The 21,053-nt window shown below is 37.2% G+C and overlaps 1 protein-coding gene across 4 annotated transcripts in view; it reads right to left on the bottom strand.

Moving 5' to 3' along the window:
- Positions 1–21,053, bottom strand: part of GRIK1 (glutamate ionotropic receptor kainate type subunit 1) — a 394,644-nt gene that overhangs the window by 17,184 nt on the left and 356,407 nt on the right. For all 4 annotated transcript variants that reach the window (XM_059164562.1, XM_059164564.1, XM_059164563.1 and 1 more), the window contains 3 exons: positions 18,863–19,080; positions 5,406–5,631; positions 409–659 (listed from right to left, as the gene is read on the bottom strand). In XM_059164562.1, coding sequence (XP_059020545.1) covers positions 409–659; positions 5,406–5,631; positions 18,863–19,080 — 695 coding nt within the window. The remainder of the gene's footprint in view (positions 1–408; positions 660–5,405; positions 5,632–18,862; positions 19,081–21,053) is intronic.

Genomic DNA, 21,053 nt, shown 5'->3' on the forward strand with positions numbered 1-21,053 from the left:
AGCATCTAGACTTAAAGAAAGGATGGTAACATTTATCTCAAAGATCTTTTTATAACTTTTCCAATTTCGGATTTATTTCATGCTTGCTTTATCTAGGTTTTCTATCTTAAGAGCAAATAACTGTCCAAGAAATTAACTGAGTTTGGAATTTCTGCACTGCCATTCCAAATAGTGCTAATTGGATTTAGTATATAAGGCGCTTCCTTCTTCTCATTAATAAATGATGGGGCTACAATGCCAGGAGCACCTGGCAGGGATTCAATAGCTCTTTGCTCTAACTCAGAAATGGCTCTTCTGGGCATCTAATTCAATAGACTGTTACCAAAAAGGGCAGGCATCTTTAAACCCCCAAATTTAAGACATATAATGCAAACTAAAACTATCCAGTCTTAGAAAGTGATGACTCACCTGTTCAATATCATTGTTCTTCCGGGATTTGTATATGAATTCCCCAATGGCTACAAATACAGAAAGGACCAGTCCAGCAGCCAGAACAATGAAGATGCCTCCAATATTTTCTACTCCCAGAGCACTGGCCTCTTTGTTGTCCTCCTCGGGGCAGCCATTCCCCCGCCACCACTTCTCTTTCATCATATGCAGCTTGCCCTCTTCTTGTAACTGAAGAATAGCAATAGTGATTTTATCCCGGTAAGGAGAGCCTGTAAGGAAGTTCATTTGGATATTGGTCACCAAAAGGTTGACGACATCAAGAGGGATTATTGTCTTAAAGGTAACAACTTTATGGCTTTTGGGAAACCCCAATCCACACACTGACTAGCAAAGGGCATAGAGGTTGAATTCTGTATTCTGAAGTTCTAAGCAATTGGAGAATGGATAGTTGACGTGCTGAGATTAACTCTTGCTCAGACTGTCGGTTCCTTTTAAACAAGGAAAAGATGAGCTGGGAATTCTGTGACAGCCCCCTGCTTCTGGTGAACTTCCCATAAATCTTTTCCCACACTGGTGGATTTCACTGTTTAGATTCTGTTTTTTCTCAATTGTCTAACATTGTGACAGCCTGGCTAGACAGTCACCAGTGCCATCTTATCTTCTTCCTAGACAGCAGCTAGACATTTCCCAGTTCCAGTTCTACCTCACATTCTCCCAACATCATCCTCTCCTTTCTCTCTCCATTTCCCCAAATATGCAGTAGGAAGGAAAAGACTTCAAGTCACTAGGGATAGTGGAACCACCAACTGGAAGGAGTATGGGTACCAGGATAGCTGCATGAAGCAGTCTCTCTTTCAATGCGCATTGGACCATGGCAAGGTCAACAAACAAACATTTACGGTGTAAGCCACTTGAACATAGCAGATGTTGGTTATAGTAATTAGTCCATACTGACTAATATACTTAGTAACATACTATTAAGATTAGGATTGAAATACTTCCAAGGTTTTAAAAATTCCACAAGGTTTGGAAAATTTGCAAAGACTTCACTGATATCTTTTAGGCTCAATCATCTAGTAATGTCACTGAACTTCTAATTATGTTAGGGTTAGATAGTACTGTAGCCATAGCTGGCCCAGTACTGGCTTCTGATGCCAGTTAATGCAAAAGAAGATTTTAAAAGATGGTAAGATGCATTTACTCAATTTCTCATTAGATGCTAAGAATTTTTGTTGGTATTTATTCTACTCAGTAGAAAGGTAGTATACCCTCACTCTTTCCATTGAAAACTTTAAATAGTTCTTCTTGGTAGAAATAAAAAAATGCAAAAATCAAACAAAATAGAAAAAATGGTCATCTTAGAACCAAAAGAAATCTTAAAAATCATATAGACCCGTCCATGTATTTTAGCTTTGAAGAAATTTAGAATGTGAAAGTATGAGTAAAAGTACTAGTTACTGGCAAGGACTTAACTCATTTTCTCTTACTTCTCACTTAGTGTTATTTCCCTGAAAGCTGCTTGCTTTACCCCACAGCCTGCCCCTCTTCCTGCCTTCAGTCTCCACATACACAAACCTTATGTTCTGTGGTATGCTTTATGTCAGAAAAACAGAAGGTTAACATTGTGGCATGTGTCATTTTTCTTTCTTCCTTCCCAAAACTTCCTAAAGTGATTGTTAGTACTCAAAATCAAATTTAAAAGAAGGGCAAAATATTTTGGGGTTAGATTGTGGCTTGTCAATTAGAAGAATAGATTTTTTTTTTTGGTGAGAAAATGACTCTTGTATGCCAAATTAAAAGATATTGGCTGCTTGCTTAAACACCCCCAGAATAATGGTTAGTGTCAAAATTAGCATCATTAACATACCCATAGCATGTGAGCAATTAAGTGAACCAGGAGAGCTTTGCTTTAATGTACAAGAAAATGCTTTGAAGAGCATTAAGAATGATTCTTATGGTGGCGGTTGCTGCTGTAATCATAGCAGTATACACAGTGGGCACTCAATAAATGTTGACTGACGCTCTCCTTCTGCCTTCAGGCTGCACAATACCTAAAACATTTCAGACAGATGGGGATCGGATCTCCATTTAAAGTTGTTCTCTAAGGAAGGTAATTTCCAGCCTCTTGGTAACCTGTTTAAGCTGTAACTGCTCTCATTCTCCTGAAGTTTTATTTTTAAATCCCTTAGGAGGCACATTTCCAGAGCTACTGTCCTGAGAGTCTCAGAGAAGCAAAGTTTTCAATTTTGTGTTGTGACTGAGCCGACTTTGCTAATCTTTGACCATGGGAAAGAGTTTAGCTCCTTCGGGGAGTCAGGGAGGGCAAGACCAGAATTGTGTGGAGAATTTTTTTGTATCTAAATATATGTTAGCTTCAGTCTTGTTGTTGTTGTTTAAGTGGACTGAGTGACTTCAGAAGTGATTTATTATAAGTGACTTGAAAAAATATATATGTATACACACAGATCTTCCTGAATAGCAACTGAGCTTTCTTAAAGAGTCAATTCATCATAGAAGAAACATCTCACAAATTTATCCAACAGCTGTATTCCCAATGGATGTATTCTCTCTGAGGTCTGCCATCTGTTCCAATTATTCCTTCATTGTTTTTGGTTTAAAAGCCTGACAGGTTTATAACCAGTATGAAAAATTCCTGGAGTGTATTTCTTTTCATCTAGGGAGGGGGAAGAGCTTTTCAACTTTGGAACTTGTGTGTCAGAGTATGGATGAGGCTGGAAACTGCATGGAAACACTCAAATCTCTATATCATATAATATACAATGCTGTGATACTCGTTGAGCTTCGTTTACATGAGGACAAAGTCATTTTCAAATTGCTGCATTAATTTAGGACTGTTGCAGAAAGAAGCCTCTTGCTTCCTTTCCATTCTCCCTACTCCCAAACTTTAACTTCAGTGTTGTATTCATTCATTAGAAGAAATGTTCATTAAAAGTATCGTAGTAAAGTACAAATATTCTCAGAAGGAATGATACACGATGCTATTTTCTCTCCTCGTTACCAGATAGGAAATTTGGTGAACAAGGAGTAGTGTTGAAGGTGATCAAGGTGGGCTTATGAGGTGGAAGATAAAATAAGGAAAATGCAGTTTTCAACTCTATAATTTAATCTAAACATAGTTCTATTAGGGAACCACAGTTGCTCCTCTGAGAAGATGTAGAATATAACAAAATCAATCTTAGGGTCTTGATTTTGAAGATTCAGGTAAAAGCAACCCACTCCTAGTACTTTTGTCTGACTTTTGGTCCATTTAACTAAAATCAGAAATTGTTGTATATATATATAAAAAAAGCATCTGTCTAACGCTCCTCATGCCTATTATGGAAAATGAGGTGTCCGAGGTTGGTTAAGGAGATAGTAGATTGTTTTACAAAAAGACTCATAACATTCTTTTAATTAGTGTCTAACAATCCCACTGAGACTCCTGCAGAACATGTTCACTTAATCAAAGGAGAGTTTACCAATTGGGGGGAAAAAAAATATATATATATACACACACATACACTTAACTAGCAATATTGGTATTTTCATCAGGGAAGTTATTGAAAATAAAGGGACAAAAAGTAGTTATAGGTTTCCCAACTCAATCATTTTTCAGATTTCTTTAGAATTCATTCTTGATAATGATAATAATAATAATAATAAAGTTTATTTCTCCAAAGTATATATTTCTAACAACAGCTAGACAGCAAGGAATCAAATTGGTTGTGTATTCATAATAAAAGGTAAAGAAAGTTGGTCTTTATCTGGTTAATTAAATTAATATTGATCAAAATTTGAATATAAGATATGCCGTCTTTTTTTTTTAATGAATTTGGGACTAAATGTTCTAACATTTTGGACAGTCCACCTAAAATCTGATTTTTTTAAATGAAAAATAAAACATTTAATAACTTGTATTTAAATTCCCACATATGAAATTCACTAGCCTGAAAGACAACTTCCCCCTTTGAATGACCACATAGTCTCTAAGTTTCCATAGTTGTTACCATTCCCTATGGGAATATTCTCAAGCAAACAAGTTTATTCAGTTATGGTGTCTCCTTAGCCTCTATAAGCATTTGTGTTTGTGATCTCTGTTTAATGTTGAGGGTTGAACTGGACAATCTGCTTCAAACAACAAAAATAATAACATAAATAAGCAAAACTAATCTATCTTGGATCCTTAATAATATGACTTGATTTTAACCAAGATATCAGCTTATTAGACTATCCAGTGGTCTAAGGTGGCCCCTGATTTCTCTTCTTTGGAAATTTTACCACAAAATTACTAATCATTCACTTGAGAGAAGCAGATTACCACCAAACCCAAATCTTATATGATACAGTTTTTCTATAGAGAGAGAGCTCATAATTGTTCCTTAAATATAGAACACAGTTCTATGTGTTAAGAATGCAAGAAAACCTTGTTATATGCCTGCAAGGCAATGATATCCCTAGGAAAACAATAGCACAAAATACAGAAATAGCAATATTTGGAGGTTTTAGATAGTTATCCTTGATTGTATCTAACATATTGCCAAAGAATAACTCAATCTTCATCTTTCTTCTTTTATAGATATAGAATTCTAACCTTTCAACTTTCAGCATCTATATGCACAATTAATTTTGATATATTCCTATATAATTTAAGAAAGAATAACTAGATAGGCATATATAGGTACTGAAGACAATAATGTTAAGAGGATTAGTCAGGAAGATATTCTTTTAAAGATATTTTTTTGAGAGTAAAATAATAAAGTTGGTACACTTAACCAGGTATGTAATGGTAGAGCTTTAAAGAAACAGTGGGTTGAAAGTTCATTAAGTTAAATATTTGGGAATTGTCAATTCAAAACATGCCTCTACCTGTATGGATGTTTCCCTTATTGATTAGTCCACCATATGTATTGTAGAACTTCTCGGAGTGTGGAGTAGATATCTCTGAGTTTACTCCCTTCTATCCTTCATAACCGACATTGCGTATCTAGTCTTGGCTCATGCTTTGCCTCTCTTACCGATAGGTGTTCCCACTCCGTAACCTTTAGAGTCAATGAGGCCCCCAATCTGAGTGAGGTTGCAGTTTCTCTGCGTCACATACTCAATGCTGGTGGACTCCATCAGCAGGGCATAGTCAGTGGTGAGTACTCGCTGGATTCCTTCATCACTATTTTTAACCAGGGCTGTCTGTTGCCTGCTGCTCATAAAAGCCCACATCTTCTCATAGGTGGATATCCTTGATTTCTGCAGGGAAAGAAAGAACACCCACCAGCAGAGGAGTGCTGAGAAAATGCGTCCTAAAGCTACTCAAGATCCCAGTGGTCCAAGGAGTATAGAGAGTCTCTCTTTTCAGGTAGAGAACCAGTATGGTGGATCCCTGGACTTCAGTTTGGTAGTTAAGAAGAGCCCAATTACTACAGGAAAACACTGGAAGTTCTGAGGCAGCTATGGAGGAAAGGGAGGAGATCTTGCCGATTAACAGTATAAGATATTGGCTCAAAGTCCTTATGTTGCTTTCTGTTAGGGAAGAAAGAACACTGGTATTGATGACAGCATTTACCTAATGGACTGTGGTCACTAAGAACAAATTCCTCAAGGCATACTGGGCCAAGGAATGACTAGCTCACTCCAGGACTCTCTTCATGGACTCCATTCCCCTTTATCCCCTCAACTTCAGCAGGCACTGTTTTACTATCTTCTGGTATGTACATCTCTGGACCTGATGCAGCATGCCTTTGCTGGGGGCAGCCCCGAGATAAATCACATGCTATTACTGCTTTGTTTATGAAAGAACTTCCATTCATTCATATCTTCTCTGGAAAACTTAGAATACAAATGTTCTTTTCAAGCTGAAATTCAGATCAGAAAATTCTTCATACTGTACTTATATGCTTTTTAATATATATACTAAATTTCAATTGCAACTATATTTTAGAAAATGAGAGCTGAATATTTCATTTCAAAGTGTTCTATGATGTTGTCTTTCCCCTTATTCTTCAGCTTTTTGATAGATTCAATAATAAACCATAAATATGCTTATGATATCTGCATATATACATTTCATTATCTCATTATCATACTTTCTTTGTTAAAGTATGCTGCCTTAGTTTTCATATTGCTTGGGTATGGATTTTCTATTCTTTTGAGTAATGATTTATGATTAGGCATTTTACATTTCACTCTGTAATTTCCATATTTTTCCATTTTTTTTCCTGAATTTGTCTTCATTTGCATCAACACTCTCCTCCATTTATTTTGAAAATGAAAGACATTATGGAAATTACTGATAATTCCGAACTAATTCCTGCCCCCACACATGAGACAGCTTCTTTGGCAGGCATCGGGTCTACCATCTTAAGAGTGCAGAGAAGCTTAAAACATGATTTGGGGCCATAAGCAATCAATGGAATACCTGTGGAATCAACTTTGGCGTGGTTATTCATTCTCAAGTGTTCCTGGGGGCTCAGTTAATTCCTAACTCTATTTAGGACCTGGGTTAATGCTGTAGACTTTATGAGTAAAGGGAGGACAGATGGCTTTATTTTGGATTGTTAGGCATTTGAAGATCCCCCTGAGAAAGGTCTTGTGAGACAAACAACAATTCAATAAACAGTACCTTATAGATACTGGTATTTTATGGAACCCATTCTGTCATGATTAGGCCCCTGTGAATTACTCCTCAACCCTAGAGATATCTGCAAATTAGAGCTCATGTGTCCATAACAAAAGCATGTTTTTTTGGATCAGGGTCAATGTCTCATTTGGTGTGTGATTTCAACCTCTAACAGATAGATAATGTTAAATTTGTAATAAAGAACTACTTGAAGGAGTACAGGGATGTCAGTCTGTCTTTTGGTAGTAAATGCACAGCTGGGAAAAATTTTCCTCCTTCAGGAAACTATGTTAAGTGAAATAGATTTTTTAGAAGTAAGAAATTTTAAAGTTGTCACAGACTTTAGAAATTTACTCATTCAAGCCGCTGTTTCCGGGAGGGGAGGAAATTTTGCTATAGAAGTTTTGGAGACTTCATCAAAGTCACAGAACTAGTCAGTAGCGGAGCTAATACAGGACCCCAGGACTCTCAACATCTAATTCAATGCTCTTTCCACTGGACCATGATGATCTGGGGGAAGCGGATGTCCTTAATGTCCTTATTGCCAAATTTCCTCTGAGGTTGATTTTAATCTTATTTTCTCTGCCTGTAACACTCTAACTTAAATTCACGGATTTATATTATTCCCTGAAGCAGTTTGCTACTTTGTATCATGTTAACACAAACTTAGAGTCAGCCTCCACATTAAAAAATCCCATGAAACATCCATTTTTAATCATACTTAACTTTTATTAAAAATGAATGTTATAAATAGTTAGAATACTGGACTTTTAGTTTAAGGACGTTGAGGACAAAACAAAGTAAATTATGAGTTCATTCATGGTAAATGGACTAGTGTGGGGAGTCCAGGTCTTAAAGGACATGGAAGGAGATGAAAAGATTCAACTCAAAACCTACAAGCATGTCATTGAGCCCCATCAGATATGTTCTCAAATTATCTGATGTGGGGGGTTGTCTAATTTCTCAGTACATGAAAGACCTATCTATGGTCTTACGATATGTAGCTAGCATGTGGCTTGTATAACATGTGGCTCACAAAAAGAACTCAACAGCCCTCAAAGTCATCTACACTCAAGGAATCCATCATCATGTACCACAATATCTATGAACAAAAATTCTCAACTTCTACTCTCAATTTCTTTTCTTGTCCCATTACAGCTTGGTAACACCATTTCTCCCGAGTTGGCATGATCTTCACAACACAACAGGCATAGTGATGTTCTGTGGAGCTGGAGGTCATGGATTTAATTCAACCATATCTACTTCTTTCTTCTCAGGGTAGAAGGTTGTTCCTGACCTGAACTCCCTGTGGTGCCAGAGGGGAAGACTAGCTGGTATGGACTCCTTTGCAGTGATGAGGGCAGAACTGGCTCCCAGTAAGAAAACTACCACTTGGTAGAGGACTTGGTCAAGTTGAAGATACAGGAAACAGTCTAAATTTCTTTGACCCCCAACCCCTTGCCATTCTTTTTTTTTTTTTTTTTAAGATTTTATTTATTTATATTTATTGGACAGAGAGAGAGAGAGATCACAAGTAGGCAGAGAGTCAGGCAAAGAGAGAGGGGGAGGCAGGTTTTCTGCTTAGCAAGGATGCTGAGGCAGATGCGGGGCTCGATTCCAGGACTCTGAGATCATGACCTGAGCTGAAGGCAGCGGCTTAATCCACTGAGCCACCCAGGGCCCCCCCACCCCCCGCCCCCTTGCCATTTTTGATGCGGCTTAATAATGGTAAACAAAATGGATCATAGACTAGCACCCTTCGGTTTTCAGCTAAAATTCCCTTTCATTATTTAGAAATTTTGCTTTTGTGGGATACCATTGTATTCCACATTTGGAATTACAGACTATTTGAGAAGCAGAGGAGCGTAGATATTCAGAAAGACTCCCAAAATGTGGCTACAGAATAACTTTTTAACTATTAGAAATACCTCTGGGTGACTCAGCACCTTAGGACACAGTCCGTTTTCCACCTTTGAAGCCTACAAAAAGAACTTCATGGTTGGAAGAGTTTCCCTTAAGGATTCTTTAACCCTTACATTCTATTCTCTGGACCAGCTCCTTCATTTCACTTATGCAAGTCCTAACTTTGGAGACATGCGGAAGGTCACATTTGGTTAGTGAAAGAGCCAGAACAGAATCAGGGTCTCTTCCCTCTTTACTTCTGAGTTCTGTCCGTTGTCACGCCCTGTTCTGCAATGTTTATTTTTGTTAGGTCAAAAAGTACTATTTTTGTAGTAGTTAGGTTTATTTCTTTTTAACAGATTTTCCATTTTTAAGACACAAATCTTAGTAATTCTTAAATGAAACTATTTGAATGACAGATATTTTTGTGCTTCTAAATCTTCTGGAGTCTCAGCTTGCTACATAGTTTTAAGAATATATATTTTAAAAATAGAAACAGTGAATGCCTCTTGTTTCAATGAATATGTCAGAGGTTAATTAGAATATTTGTAAAGTACTCTGAGTTTCTTAGCAAAAGTACTTAAAACTGAAGTCTTATTTATTAAATCTGAAATTGTTTTTTGTTTTGTTTTTTTTCCAAATACTGTAAGAGCATCAGTTTTAGATAATTTCATTTTGCCTGGTTAAACCTGATTATGTGGCTGTTCTGTTGCTGATGAAACACTGTTGGCAAAGATTAAGCATATTTTCATCTAAAATCCGTTATAAGGGAGTATTACTGTATCTCTATTTGATGATCATCATTTATTTCTCTTTTCCCCCCTATAGTTCATGCAAGTTAAATACTCACTGGAAAATGATTTACAATGTGTCTGTGTTCAGTTAAAAAGTACTTACTGAAAATAGTAATAATCACCAGAATCTGCAGTGTTTACTATTTGCCAAGCACTGTTCTAAGCACTTTGTGTATATTAATTCATTTAATCTTCAGCGTGATCATTTGAGAAAGATGCCATTTTTTTTTTTTAAAGATTTTATTTATTTATTTAACAGAGAGAGATCACAAGTAGGCAGAGAGGCAGGCAGAGAGAGAGGAGGAAGCAGGCTCCCTGCTGAGCAGAGAGCCCGATGCGGGACTCGATCCCGGGACCCCGAGATCATGACCTGAGCCGAAGGCAGCGGCTTAACCCACTGAGCCACCCAGGCGCCCCGAGAAAGATGCCATTTTTATGCCTCTTTTATATGTGAGAAATCAGAATGCCACATGAGGAAATGATAAAGCTCGGATTTGATTCCAGAAATCTGGCTTCAGGCTCTGTGTTCTTAACCAACAAGGAATCAGCTATTTGTTTCAATACACCAAGCAACAAACTCATGGTTTGGCTAACGTTTTAACAGCTAAATTCTCTAAAGAGACAACTTTAGTAAGTGGTGGTGCTATTTTTCTATGATAATCAGAACTGTTGCACCTCTTGTAGTCAACATCTAATATATGGCATAAAGTTAGGCAGATAACATATATAAAAAATTAGATTGTATTTTCAAAAGTGTGACAGTTGGAACTTAGAAGGAAGTGTGGATATTGTTTCTATTTTTTTCCTTTAATGGCATTTTATATTTTATATAATTCTGTTGTTTGCCGTTGCAGGGTTTCTGTTATAACATGTAAAACAGGTGTAGATTCTGTAGCATAAGAGAGTCTTAAGACCAATAGAACCTCTATTTTATAGACATATCCTTTTAATTTCTCGTTTGTACTGAGAAAAGCATGATTTATCACATTATTTCTTCAATTGGGTTATAGGGCTTCTACATTGGAGGTATATAATCTTATTACTTAGAATGAGCAATTGTGCAATTCTATGTAAGACCAATATGTCTGAAGACTTTACATATAGATCCATGTTTATATATGATTATTTATATATATATCCATAACCCCACATGCATACATATACACTGGGAATAAATTATTAATATTTTATCTTTGTTGTCTTATCAAAAATGCTATTATGAATATGGTGAATATAGCCATATAGAACAAATAAAATGCCAAATAGTTACATTTTAAAATCTTCTAATTACTTTTTCTTTAGATAAATCCTGATTTAAGATAAATATTAAAAATCAGTTAGAGAGACAAACCATAAGTGACTCTTAATCTCACAAAACAAACTGAGGGTTGCTGGGGGGAGGGGGTTTGGGAGAAGGGGGTGGGATTATGGACATTGGGGAGGGTATATGCTTTGGTGAGTGCTGTGAAGTGTGTAAACCTGGTGATTCACAGACCTGTACCCCTGGGGATAAAAATATATATATAAAAAAAAAATCAGTTAGAGACCTGGAAATCATCTAGGTAGAAATCCAAGCTTTTGAAGCAGACACATCAGAGGTAATTTGCCTTTAAAATAATAATTTTAACTCATAATTTAAACATATTGTTTCATTAAGTAATATATTCTCATGGAATTTTAAAAATATGACTTAATTTACAAAAATCCCTTTGAAAGAAGATCTCAGAAGAAAATATTTATACTTACAGTGAGGGCCTCTGTCTTTCAAATGTATGTAATATGATCATTGCAGTTGATTGTGCTCTTATCTTGAATTGATAGAAAGTTATGACATTTGCAGAATCTTCAAGGTTTTAAAAATTCATGTGCTCCCTTTAAAAAATTCCCTCAGTGAGATTTAAACACCTTTGCTAAAACATTTTTCATGCTTTTCTCCTGTCTAGAGTTAAAGATTTGTCCATTATAGGCAATATACCAGGATTTGAAAAAGGCTAACTTTAATTGACCTCATGGATTTTTTTTTTTCCCAAACAGATACATTTTTAACAAATGGGGACTTAACATTTTGGGTAATGGTTGTAAAATTAGTTGAATCTTTCAAACACAAGCTAATATCTTCTTATGCAGAGAAGTCTGAGAAATGTCTTTCATTTTGTGCTTCCTTGTACGACATTCTGTCTGAAACCTGTCTCCCCATAATGGCTCATTGCCTCAGTTCCACTGGTGTGGTGTTCAATAACTTTCTTGAAATGTCTTTGGGGTTGATAACAGCTCCTAACTACTCCCTGGAAGGAGATTATAAAGGTTAGAGAGTCCCTTATTCCCATAGCCAGTCCAAAGTCCCTAGACCATGAAAGCAAGAAATGACAAGCCTGTTACGATTTTTTTAAACCTATTTTATCCAAGTCTTTTTAGACTGAATCATATAATCTGTGTAATCCTCTCGTTTGGGTCTGAGAGGACAGTGATGTGTTACAAGGCAAGCTTCTACTGAGAAACATTTCTTACATGAGTATTTTCTACCCTTCTGGCTCACAAGGACTTCTGTTCACACCACTTCTTGTCTGTACAAGACAGGCTCCTAAACCACCTGTTGCCTTGTGTTTAACAGGTCTGTGTGCATCTTTTCTCTTTACTGCTCTTCAGGGCTTTAGCGCTGCACACAATTTTATACCTTCCCCCTCCTACCTCTTACAATGCCAACCTCATGTGCAATGACTAGAGCTATGACTGGGGATCCTAGAAAATATATAAACTGAAATGAATCCTTCTGAACTACCTTACTTTGCTTCTCAGCTGAATTCTAAGGACAGCCTTACCATCTGGATGGCTATCTACCATCTGGAAATGGTTCCTCTGCCAACACCACGTATGTACCTAAGAAAGCTTCCAAAAACTAAGGTTTTTGTCTGGCCTCGTCTCTGAAGGTCTTTGAGATCTTGGGCACAGGCACTCCCTCTGGACTCCTCTGCCCATTAGCAGAAGGCACACCTTCCAGAGATCACTGACAGTAAGAGAGTCGATCAAAGACTAACATAGAGTTTTTTGTCTGTCCGTCTGTCTGTCTGTTTGTTTAAATTCACTAAGACTGAAAAGGTAGGAGTAATAGCTAGGGGTGAGTATTGAATGCTAATGGTGATGACAGTAGTTGAAATTATAATATCTGACTTCCTGATTGTTTACAATTGGCCAAGTGGTACTGTAAACACATGACCTATTTAGTCATTTATTCTTTAAAATAATCTTACGAGTTAGCTATTATCCTCAAAAAACAGAAAAGGAAATCAAGGTGTGGAGCTTAAAGAACTTGCCAAGGTCTAGGTAGCTAATAAGTGGTAAAGTCAGAATTTGAAGCTATGCTGTCTGGCTCTAGAGCAGGCACTCTGAAGCACTTCACCATAACTTTTAAATCATATCCCAGCAACTGGTGTTAGGTGTATTTCCTGAGGTGATGGGCGGTATCCTCAATCTCTGAACAATGGACCAGCACCATTATCCAGTTTGAATGCTGGTTTGCAAGGGGCATTGGAAAATCCTCCTTATTCAGGTCTCAAAATGTTCTTAGACTTTTTATGATAATGCTTTCTTCAACTGGAAAAAAAAAATGTGACTTGCCAAATTGTCGTCCTAAAACTAGAGTTTAGACTCTTCCATTTATTCTGAAAGGTAATTAACAATTACATCAAGGAGATAAAAGAGAATTTTCACACTTTCCTAACTTTCTATGAGAGATGGAAAAACTAGTGTTTTCGTGCTCCATTATGAAAGGGGAAACTGCAGCTGAATGCCCTTGCTGTCAACTTATTTAAGTATAAAAGAGGAAATAGGTTATGTCAACCTTGGGGAAGTTACACCCAAGTTGTATCCACAGCTTGGCTATGAACTGACTGGCCTTTGTACTTCCGACAATGCTGGTGGTGGTCTGAGGGCTTCGGGAGGTCATGGAAAACCTTTACTGTTCCTGCTTTTGGAAAAATAGAAAGAACTAAACAATTCTTCTGTAGACACCTGAGAAACCAATATAGTTAATATCATAATATTAATTAGTACTATTCTTAGTGGAAAATAAAAGGGAGTTTGTTGAAAATTTCTTGTAAGTGAAGTGTCTTGAATTATTGTTCTGGATTATTAAAACATTGACTTATAAAAAATTATTGCCTTATAAAAAATTATTAAAACATTGACTTATAAAAAATTCTGTTTACTAATTGACAGCCTGACAAGGAGAAATAAAAGATCCCCTGATATTTGGAGAATTTCCTCACACATCTTCAACAGTCCCTGGATGGTTGATAAAAAATACCCTGCCTCTCTTTAACCTTGTCTTGGTAATTGGCCTAGTGGTAACTGAGACCCTTTGACCAAAAGGGTATTATATCATCCACAGTGCTTAAGACTTTAAGACTCAAAGTGCTGATGACTTTGAGAAAATTTGATGCTTAAAAAGCATCATTAACCAAGTGACCTTGGCCACAAAACCAAGAGTTGTTCCTTTTTATATGGACAATATCAAATTCTAGCTGTCCATCTAAAGCCTAGTGAATGCATGTGGAATTGAATTTATGATTTAATCCTAGTTCTCTTGTGTAAATACAGTCCCTGATGACCAATGTAGTTGTTCTATGTACAAATGACTCAGGGAAGGAAAACTGCTTCAGCCTCTCCTGTCTCAGACACATAGCACCTTGACCAGCACTTGCTTAATAGATGTCAATTTATTCCTTCGGCCTTACCTGAATTCACATGGTAGTGCAATTTCACCTGAGCTACTTTAAAAAATTAAATTTTGTTGTTGTTTTTTATGTTGAAAATAAAATAAACCTGAAATCTGGGGTTGTGTTGTCTACAAAAGCAGAAAAGTCTAGGGAATAAAGCCAATGGATTTTGATTAAAAGTTTAGTGAGCAACTTCTGGCCACACTTTTCAAAGAGGAACTTCTCTAAATGCTTATGACTCAAAGACCAGAAGGGCCATCTGTACCCCAATGTTTATAGCCGCAATGGCCACGGTCGCCAAACTGTGGAAAGAACCAAGATGCCCTTCAACGGACGAATGTATAAGGAAGATGTGGTCCATATACACTATGGAGTATTATGCCTCCATCAGAAAGGATGAAAACCCAACTTTTGTAGCAACATGGATGGGACTAGAAGAGATTATGCTGAGTGAAATCAGTCAAGCAGAGAGAGTCAATAATCATACAGTTTCACTTATTTGTGGAGCATAACAAATAGCATGGAAGACATGGGGAGTTAGAGTGGAGAAGGGAGTTGCGGGAAATTGGAAGGGGAGGTGAACCATGAGAGACTGTGGATTCTGAAAAACAATCTGAGGGGTTTGAAGGGGCGGGGGGGGGGTGGGAGGTCGGGGTACCAGGTGGTGGGTATTATAGAGGGCACGATTGCATGGAGCGCTGGGTATGATGAAAAAATGATAAATAGTTATGCCGAAAATAAATAAAAAATAAATTAAAAAACAAAAACAAAAACAAAAACCAGATAGGAAGGATTGGTGTATTTTGTGTCTTCACGGATTTGGGTAATTTCTATAGTTCTTTCTTTTTTGCTATTTCCTATCCCATAGCTGTAAAAACAATTTAGAATCAACTTGAAAGCAAAGAGACAGATTTTTACCATTTGGATGTTGCCAAAGGGATGGAGATGTATATATGTATCCCTCCCCCCGGGAACAAAAGCACTTCAAGTTACACTGTGTGTAATAAGGAAATGCTTCTTATTAGAAGTTTCCTTGTGATTGAGTGGAGATTAGACCCAGCTGTGCAAATAGCTGATGACCCAACAGTGGGTCAGAATGTGCTAGGATAGACTGGGCAAGGGTGGTTTTCCTTATTCATTCAACAGCCCAAGAGGATATTGTCTTTGATTAGGAGAGAGAGGGAGGGAAACCTGACAGCACAGCAGAGGTGAAACATTAATGAAGACCTGGCTCAGGACTGAGTTTTTTGACCATTAACTCGTCACTCAGTGACTCAAGGTGGAACTAACCCGAGAGCCAAAAGCCTGGAATGTTTCTTTCCCTTGTGGAATAATCCAGCTTAAAAACCCTGTGTATCCCTCTGAAGCTTTCTGACAGCTTGCCTCCCTCAAGGGGAAAACAAAATCGGATTTAGTCCTTGTTCTCTTTTTTGCAAATAAATTCCTTCCTGATAAGTAGGGTTGCCGGCTGCAAGCTAACTTGTCCATTGGAGGAACATGGAAACAGTGTCTCTTCCTGTGTGGGTCTCTATCATCCCCCCTGCTGCGGTTGGAATGTGTCCCCCCTCACATTCATATGATAATCTTTAACCCACAAAGATGCTGATATTAGGAAGTGAGGACTTTGGGAAGTGTTTAAGTCATAAGGATGGAGCCTTTATGAGTGGGATTAGTGCCTTATAAAAGAGGCTCTAGAGAGATGCCTTGCCCCTTCTGTCATGTGAGGGTATAATGAAGAGTCTGTGACCTGTAACAGGGACCTCACTTGACCATGCTGACACTCTGATGTCAGACTTCCAGCCCCCTGAAATGTGAGAAACACAGGTCTGTTTTATATAAGCTCCCGGGTCTGTAGAATTTCAGGACAGGAGTCAGAATGGGCAAAGACACTTGGTACCTTTCCCCCTTTGTCCTTCCCTCCTCTGATGAATTCCGTCTGTCTTAGAGTTCATTACTGCATTTGTTCGTCTTTTGAAACACGTTCTCTGAGTGCCTACTATGTGCCAGGCATTGTTTTCGGTTCCAGGGATGTAATGGCAAACAAAACAGAGCAATTCTCTACCCTCAAGGAGCTTCCCTTGTAGCACTCTGAAGTTTGGCTGAACCCTGGCTCTTGTCCTGACAGCTTTGTAAGTACGGGTAACCATATTTACTGAGCTGTGCCTCATTTTCTTCCAGATAAGGGGGTAATATTAGTCTTTGCCTCAACGGGTCTTTGTAAAGATCAGATGGGATAATATACGTAGAGTATTTACAAACGGAGTGTGTGGCCATGAGCCAGGGTCCTCCGCAGGCTGGTATTCTCATTGCTGTTAGTACAACCATCACGTTCTTTCTCTCTGAGATGCTTATTGACTCATCATTTGCCTGGTGACCTGAGAAACCACTTTAATTCATGCCTCATTTTCAGGGCTAAGGAGCAAGCTGGGGCCCTCTTTGAAGAGGCCCAGGGAGCAGAAGTTGTGAGAGTGGCACATGACTGTTGTAGGGAAATACACTATCCAACATATTGCAATGGGTCCTGCTGGAAAAAACAGGGACTGGTACCCTAGATATACAAGAGATGGGAGCAGAAACAGAGCAAAACGAGGCTAAGCGGTGCTTTGTGAATACACAGCTTGTTCGCACAGTAGTAAAGTCGGGTCTATCACCTTTGCAACAGGCAGCCTCTCCCTCTTCTGTATTTGTAGTATACATCCAGAAGGTAGCAGATTCTTCTCTGCCTCTACTTACCTCCTTCCTTATACTTTAAAACTTTTTGATGCTGGTAAAAGAGGTAAATCATTTCAGATATTTTTTCAGACATACCCAGTTCTACTTTGGCAGTGTCCGTTGGTCCTTTACGACTTGCAGGTAACTTTTCTGGTTTCTGACAAGTATCATGATAGATTACTAGCTTGAGGTAACTTCTGTCTCTTCACACTATTGATTTTACAAAAATCCAGGCTTTCATAAACTTGGATACCATATATTTAATGTCACTTGTCCTTAAAACAACACTTGTCTAGGGAACAATCACCACACTTTATACAGTTACTAAATCAATGATGTATTTCTTAAAGCGAAAAGCATGTTTAAAAATCATCTTTTTCTAATATAGGGGAAAAGCAAATCCTAACTTTTCATGTTACTCAGTTTTTAATAACCCTCTGGACTTTAAAACAGAGTAATTTTAAACAAAGTACTTAAAGCAAAGTAATTTTTATTTATTAATCATTATTAATTGATTAATAAAATTTACTGCATAGGTAGTACCTATTTTTGTGAACCAATACTGGTGTACAAAGAAGTATTCCCATTTTTCCCACCCTTAGGTTTTTTGGTTCTAAATTAATATTCTTCCTCAGTTTTTGTCTACTCAATCTTGAGGTGACAACTTCGTTTTTGGCTAGCTAGGTATGCAACCTTGACACAGGTGTTTTTTTTTAGAGTTTATTTTGGTTGCACAACTGTTTTTCTTTTTTTCTTCACATGAACAGTTAAAAGAGGGTTCTAATCCATCCCTGTCTAGCATCAATTTTGTGACTTTGAAAGATAATTTAGTTTCTGAAGATTTTGTTTTCTTCATTAGTAAAGTGAAGGGTTGACATTCTTGATCTCTAAGGTGTTTTTGCTATCTCTACAATTCCCTGGATCTTTTGGAATCCATCTCCCTAGCCCCGACCCCGGGGAGCTATGATATCTGGCATTTCATAATAAAAGTACTAAGGCTTATTCCATAAGCAAAGCAGAAATCAGTTGCACTACTCTAAGTAAGTAATTAAAAAGACTTGAACAATGAAATACACTTGACAATAAAACTATATTGACTTTAAGTTAATTCTTCTTTGGTGCTTCGGAAGGCACTCCTGGCTACTGGAAAGCTTCAGACCACTCTGGGGGCAGACACAATATTTGACTGGCATCCCCGGGGGATTTTTTTGTTATTGTTGTTCTAAATCTCCAAATAAATTCCAGTATCAACACATTGATTTATTATCTGCCTCTATCTCATTAAATACAGACCATAAAGAACAAAACAATGATATTCAAGTATTCTGTATCTGATTATCAGAAATTCAGATTAAGGAATCTTTATTTTACGGGTTTCATGAATGAGTTATTCGTTAATGGGTGGTTGGACTATGTTCAGAAGACAGCTTTTTTTTTTTTTTTTGTATAAAGGAAGAACATACTGATCTGTGGATCTCAGTGTACGAAATTGGGGCTAGAGGGGGCAGAGAAATTGCTTTATGGTGACTGCTGAGGGCGCATGGGTTCCTTATAATGGGAGTGTGCTGTTGTAAGTTTAATTAACAAAACAAAACAAAACAAAACAAAATCGCCCACATCTTTTTTTTCTTTCTTTCTTTTTCTTTTTCTTTTTTTTTTTTTTGGAGAGACGCTTTTATTCCACATTCCCCTCCCCTCTGTGTGAGAAAACCTTTGAGAATACATTGTCAGTTTCTTACCTTGAAGAAGGTCATTGTTGATCCATCTCTTACCGCCCCATATTCTATCTTGGTTTGCTTTGCCAGATCATCGGCTGAATCTATGGGGGATTCCATTCTCTCTACTGTCAGGAAGGCAGCCAGATTGGCAGTGTAGGATGAAATGATGATTAAGGTGAAAAACCACCATATCCCTCCAACTATTCTGGTCGATAGAGCTTTGGGCATCAGCTCTGATCCTGTGATGGTATCACCAGAGTAAGAGTGTTAAACAGAGTTAAGAGAAGACGAAAGACTCATGATTTGACACTAGTCTAGGGAAATAATGTATTTTTATGTCATAAAATTATAAAGCCATTAAGGACTCTTTTGTGTGTAGGTGAAATAGAAGTGTTTTTTAAAAATAGAGCAACATCTAAATGATCTTTTATCACTAATTGCAACTAATGCTTAAAATATAATTTATCAACATTTGATGGTATTAGATTTTTTTTAACCCTGAGCTATTCCATGTCTAACATTTATGGAGTTAGTTTAATTGCTTAGATTTGGGTTTATTTGCTTGTTTTTGTTAAAAAGTCAATTCTAAGACCTTGGGGCTTTTACTAAACTACCTGACATGCATCTTATTGTGTGAAATAAAATGTTATCAGTCTTTGTACAACTATGAAAGCTTTGAAACACTAACTTATTTTTGATTGAAGAATTTTTTATTTAAAGATGAAAGAATGTGAGAAACGTTTATAAAAAATTAACATATTATGCCATTTGTCCCTATACTTTAACAAAACTTTAGGACTTTATAATCAAATGAAATAGGGTAAAGCTACACTTGACAGTAGATAAATCAATTTCCATTGTTTTATGTTACTTTTAAAGTCAAAATTATTTTTTTAATGTATATTCTTGTGGGACTGAGAAGAATATATTCACTGAAAAGCATACTGTTGTTGTTTAAAGTGCTAATTTCTATTTTTACTTACTAAAATGTTTTTTTAAAGATTTTACTTATTTATTTGAGAAAGAGAGAGTGAGAGGCACAAGAGTGGGTTAACGGGCTAAAGGAGAAGCAGACTCCTGCTGAGCAGGGAGCCCCTTACTGGGGCTTGATCCTGGGACTCTGGGACATGACCTGAGCTGAGGGCAGATGCTTAACCAACTGAGCAACTCAGGTGCCCCAGAGTGCTTGTTTTTTTATTATACTTCAAAGACTGGCTATTTCTTAGGTGGAAAGGGGCCTTTCCTGGTAAACTTACATGTTTAGATGTCATCCGATGTTTATTATTTGTAAAAGATAACATAGGGAGGCATGTAACACGTTTACCGAGAGGACCTTTCTCTCTTAAAAGAAAGGGTATATGGGCCAAGTTTACCAACACAAATGGTCAACATTTGTGAAAACTCTCCAGCTCAAAACTGTTGGTCAACCTGAACCCCATCTAGTAGTAGAATTAGAAAGGGGCAGAAGGGGGGATGCAGGGTTCACTCCAATCGTCCTCATTCATGGGTGGATTTTGGACCACTATCCTTGCCTGAAATTCACCATGGGTTCTATACTTAGCATTTCCTCCATGAACTTAGAGACATGGTGAGTTTATATCATCAGTTAAAAAGTGGAAAATATAAAAATCTAAAAGGTAAAGTTCAGCAGGTGAAGTATCTGTTTTCAAAGATTCTTTCACTATTCTGATTGGATGTTTTGGAGTTTTGGAGTTAATGGCTGAAGATGGAATGGGGGACACAGATAAATGAGTTTATACTAAAATTTAATCTATAAACAGACACACATAATGCTCATGAAATCAAAGCCAGCTCAAGGCTCATGATAAGCAGATCAAGGTTGGCAGAGTTTCTGGGTTTTGAATTAACAGATACATTTTCCTAATGCTCTTACGTATCTGGGAGCTTTATTCTCTTTTAATGAGGTAAGTAGTTTCATTGCAATTTGTATTTCCTTCTTTTGTTTGTTTGTATGATTCTGGGTGTGTAATATTACACAGATTTATAATAGTTTCCATTAAATTGCCTCCAAGGATTTAGTGGGATAGTTTGTTGCTGTTGTTTTAATCTTGTGGTTTAATGGGATTTATGTGCCTGTGGGTGGCTGCGTATGCTTAATGCCCAAGGTTATTTCATATCTTTGTACTTAATTGATCTAGCAGCCTTTTGGCAGTGTGATATTATTTAGATCTTTAGTTGTTATCATTAAAAT

This window comes from Mustela lutreola, chromosome 2 (genome assembly GCF_030435805.1).
Source record: "Mustela lutreola isolate mMusLut2 chromosome 2, mMusLut2.pri, whole genome shotgun sequence".
NCBI lineage: Eukaryota > Metazoa > Chordata > Mammalia > Carnivora > Mustelidae > Mustela > Mustela lutreola.